The 4,967-nt window shown below is 38.5% G+C and overlaps 1 protein-coding gene across 1 annotated transcript; it reads right to left on the bottom strand.

The window, feature by feature from the left end:
• Positions 1-497: 497 nt before the first annotated feature.
• On the bottom strand, positions 498-2,837 carry LOC112711604 (ABC transporter G family member 4). The gene has a single exon (XM_025764291.3). The coding sequence runs from the start codon at positions 2,590-2,592 to the stop codon at positions 766-768; it is 1,827 nt and encodes a 608-aa protein (XP_025620076.1). The 5' UTR covers positions 2,593-2,837; the 3' UTR covers positions 498-765.
• Between the last annotated feature and the right edge of the window lie 2,130 nt (positions 2,838-4,967).

The following is a 4,967-nucleotide window of genomic DNA, read 5'->3' as shown; positions in this document are numbered from 1 at the left end:
AAATCCTCCATCTTCATAATGAGAAGGACGCTTTTGGATTCTTCTTCCTCGCTTTGCAACCAAAGGTGAGAGTAAGAGACACCCGTGACACACAACAAAGTTAAACAAATCGAACAAATTAAATAATAGGCCAAGAGAAGAGATATTAATCTAGCTAGCTTTAAGATTTCATGATTTTATATAAAATATATTCTTTTCCACCCATCAAAGGTGGCCCAGGTCACACAAGAACGAAATACAGAATTATTGATGCCCTCATGTCTCTCATTTTAATGCCAATCAATTTCTAGTTTTTCTTTCCCCCTTTCTTTCATGTTAAAAACCACAAGACAAGAATAAATTTTTATACCTAATGATTTAGATCCAATGATCTATACTTAAATATGTTTTCTTATGCTTATAGAGGTTGCATTTAGCATGTCATATATAGGTACCATTGATGTATGTACATGAAAACGAAAACAAAATTAAAAGAAAAAATCTTGTCCACTTGTATCTCGAGAAAATGAAATATATTATTCACAGTATCCGTTTCCAAGGGAAGGAAACAAGAAATGTGCATGTAGAAGTAACTAAGTAGCTAGAGTAGAATCAAGAGTAGTCAACTTCATCATCATATATCTACAAAATAAACTTTCTTTGTGGCTGTATTTCAAATCAAAAACAAAAACAAAAGCACATTCGGACGATATAACATTTTCAATTCAGCCATTGATAATACTGTCATTAGCCTCACAATTTCTTCGCATGAATTTAGAACCGTGTTCAAGTTTTGGACCTTGAAACTCTTCTAATCAAAACCAACAAGCAAAGCACACGGTACAACACAAAGAACCCAATCAAGAAGTAAACATTGGTCCATTTTTGACTTTCTTGGAGCCCCCTCTTCTGCAACACATCACCCCCAGTTACCATACAAACTTGATTCTCTTGGTACCATATCAAACACCTTGTGGCCAAACAAGAGTACTCGTTGATGAGTAATGCATCAAGTGCATACTTGTACATGGACAAAAAATGCATGAAAAGCCAGTACTTTGGTAAACTCTCCTTTGAGATGAAGTACCCAGAGAACAGAAAAAATGCTGCAAGAAGCACTGTTAATAGTGATGTGCCAGCAATGTAGTTAGGTGCCAGGGAACTCAAGAAGAGCACAAAGGAGTTTGCCATGAGAACAATTACCCAAATGACCAGAACAAAATAAGCAAAAGAAATCCAAGAAGCACATAAACCAACTAAGAAGTAGACTGGGATGGAGTATATGATTGCAACTACAAGCAAGTATGGCAAGAAAACAAGTGTGTTTGCAATGAGATATGATGAGAGCCTATAAACCCCGCTTGATGTTTCTCTAAGCAAGATTGGCCTCTCATTGATGAAGATTGGAAGGGTTTCTGTTGTGGAAGATAGTAGGAATGTTAAGGTGAATGCAAATAAACCAAACCTTTTCTCAATTCCTTCCTTATCAAACCCTATGTTGATGTAAATTGTTCCCAAAACAAGCCCTACAAGAAGTGCCTCTAAGGTGTTTGTTAAAAGGAGTTGCCTTGTTCTGTATATTATCTTCCAAAACCTGCCATATAGAGTGCATATTTCATGGATTCTGGAGCTCTTGTACCTTATTATCTCTTTGGATCTATGTCCATTGTTATCAGATATGGAACTTGCAGCTGATGAACTTTCAGGTGATTCAGGAATGCTTGGTGGAGTAATAGGCTTAAGCTCGTTCAATTGACTTAATATTTCCATTGCATATTCCAATGCATTGAGTTGATGAGGCACGGTAAAGCCATTTGAGTGTAAGAATGCTTGGAGTGATGCAAGGCTTCCGTGGTGGACCACAGTACCCTTGGACAGCAACAAGATCCTATCAATGCAAGAGAGGATCTTGAAGCTTGGTTGGTGAATGGAGAGAACAATTGTCCTGTGACGTGAAACGCAAATGGATTTGAGAATCTGCATGACCTTGAATGCAGAGGTGCTGTCAAGGCCTGAAGTTGGTTCATCAAGGAGCAACACTGCAGGATCATGGAGAAGACTAAGGCCTATGGAGATTCTTCTATGTTCTCCACCTGATAGACCATGAGAGAGCCTTGTGTGTGCCAAATGAGTTAACCTCAGTTCACTGAGAAGAGAAGAAACTATGGCTGCAATGTCAGAGGTTTTAGGCTTGAGGAGGTGTGCTGAAAATGCAAAAGTCTCAGACACTGTGAGCAAAGGGAGGCATGCATCATGTTGTGGAACATATGCTGAGAGTTTTCTGAATGTGGAAGGAATAAGAGGGGAATTGTTGAGTTCAAGAGTTCCATGTGATGGAAGTGTTCTAGCAGAGAGAATGTCTAAGAGGGTGGATTTTCCTGCACCACTTGGGCCAACAATGGCAAGGATTTCAGAAGGGTATGCAGTTAAGGAGACGTCTTTGAGGATGTAGGTTGGTGGGGTTGTTGTGCAATGTTTGAAGAGTAAGAGTGGTACAGCAAAGGTGGTGGTGGTGATGGTGGTGGTGGTGGATTTAGTGTAGGAGATTGAAGTGGCAGTGAGCTTGTAGGTCTTCGTTGTTGGTGATGGCTTTGTTGGTGGCTGGTCTTCCATGGAGTCTAGGGGGTTGGTGTTGGAGACTGGAGAGAAGAATCTGAATTGTTAATTGTGTTGGATGTAACAATGATCAGCTTCATGTAACGTTTTGATAACAGAAATGAAAAAGGGAACTAAAATGGCGTTTTGCCATATTTGGTGGCTTGGGATTAATTGTATTTTATTCTTCTTGAATAATAACAATAATAAACATTAGTATTATTGAACAAAGAACTTATTAGCTAGAATCCGTGAACCATATATTGTTGCATTATTAAAAATCAAGTTGGAGTAGCAGTAAAAATAATGTTTATTGTGACTTTTCAGTGGTGACTTGTGAGTTTGAGAGTCAGATCATGACATGACATGTAGTATACTAAAAAGTCTTAACAATAATATGGTGTGTATGTATATCATGTTGTGAGGGCCGAAAATGGGTCATGATCGGCGCTCAGAAAAATAATCCCTAAGCAAGCCTAACTGACTCAAATATAAGTTGAATAAAAAAATTATAAATATTTTAAATAAATTTATAGTTTCTAAAATAAATAATTACATATTTTAGAAAAACAAAAATAAAATAAATATAGATGAATCCTGCCTGTGACATATGGAGCAGATGACGTCTAAGAACTCAACAAAGAATAAATACCCATTGCAGATCATTACTCTTAAATCGAAAGGATCACATAATCAAATATTTATTCCTGAAAAATATTTTTAGAAAAATAGGGTAAGTTTTACAACTCAGCGACTAAACAATACATTTATAATCGACATGAGACCATATAAACATCATTATTAAAGTAATTTTTAATTAGAAAATAATAGTTGATAATAATAGGTGAATCAACAAGGGAGTTCTCATACATAAATCAAATCAAAAGTCCACACATGGACGACTCCACCTCTATGGGTAGCCCTTTCCTCTTGTGTGTCATAACAGAATAACAGACGTGTGGCCTACATGTTAGGCTAGCAACACCCCTGCTAGCTGGAGTTTGAGTTAGATGCATCTAAGTTAACGTCATAACCGCCGTTAACTACGATTTTCTAATACGAGCCTCCCAACCCAATTCAAAACATATAGTTTCAAATACAATAAATCTTTAATCTCTCAAATATATAAGGTATCGAATCAAATCAATCAGATAATACTTTCTTATCAGAAATCTTTTCAAATCATATTTTCTCAATCATAAAAACATATTTCATAATTTCAAAGTGAGTGCCAACAAATACTTTAATATTTCAAAAGTATATATATTCAAATAAAATCAATATTCTAAAATAATATAAAGCTTTATCAAACATATATATAATCTCATGTAAAATTTCTAAAGTATGAATTTTATAAAAATAATTATTCAGCTATAATAAATCAACTATTCTAATCAAATCAAAATTCTTCAATAATAGTTTTATGAATATAATTAAAAACTCATAATAGCATAAACCAAAAGCTTAATGGGTATAAATGTAAAGCCTACTCACAGCATGGTCCTAACAGACCGAAGAGACCAAACCCGGAGTGTCGAATTAAAGGGTACGAAACTGCGCAAAATTTGGACCGGAGTAGCAACAAGATGGAGCTGGCGATAGTTTTGGGAATCTAAAACAGGCAAAACTAAAATCGAATTAAAACAAGGACAAGATAGATTAAATGGTGGCATAATAGGACATGAAAGTTAGAGCAGAATCAAGAAAAAAGGCTGGACCGGAATAATGATAGGAGTGGTTCAGCTCTAGCAACACCAACAACTCTGGCGGTAAAGACGATGGCTTGGCTCAGGTACGTCCGAACGGCAATAGGAACAGTGCAGTAGCGGACGGTCCCTCCTCCTTGGCATTTCTCTCTCTTTGGGAACTCACTCTCTTCGAAGCTCCAAATCTGCAACTACGACAACGGCGGCGGCTAGGCGTTTCTTGGCAGTAGAGGCGCGGCAGCCATCGCAAGAGCAGTTCCATCAGTGATGGTTTCCTCCAATCATGTAACTCCAATGACAACAACAGCTTTAGAAAGACAAACCAAAAACAGGAGCAGAGCTCAGCAGCAGTGACAGATTCTTTCCCCACCATCGCATTTCTTCCCACGGCGGACCCAACAGCGGCGGCAGCGACTTTCTCTAGTGGCGGTAGCGGCATCATCTTGCGGCGGCTCGGTCGACAGCGGCGACCATGGAGGCTTCAGCGACGGTGACCAGCTTCAACGGACTCCTCTGTCGCGTCCTCTCTGCTATGCGAACTCCTCTCTCTCTCTCTCTCTCTCTCTCTCTCTCTCTCTCTCTCTCTCTCTCTCTCTCTCTCTCTCTCTCTCTCTCTCTCTCTCTCTCTTCGTGCTCGTCGGCAGTGACAAAAGTGGCGACCACGAACCCTAGTAGTAGCGGCAGTGG

The sequence above is a fragment of the Arachis hypogaea genome, chromosome 9 (assembly GCF_003086295.3).
Source record: "Arachis hypogaea cultivar Tifrunner chromosome 9, arahy.Tifrunner.gnm2.J5K5, whole genome shotgun sequence".
Taxonomy (NCBI): domain Eukaryota; kingdom Viridiplantae; phylum Streptophyta; class Magnoliopsida; order Fabales; family Fabaceae; genus Arachis; species Arachis hypogaea.
This window is presented reverse-complemented; position numbering and strand designations above follow the sequence as displayed.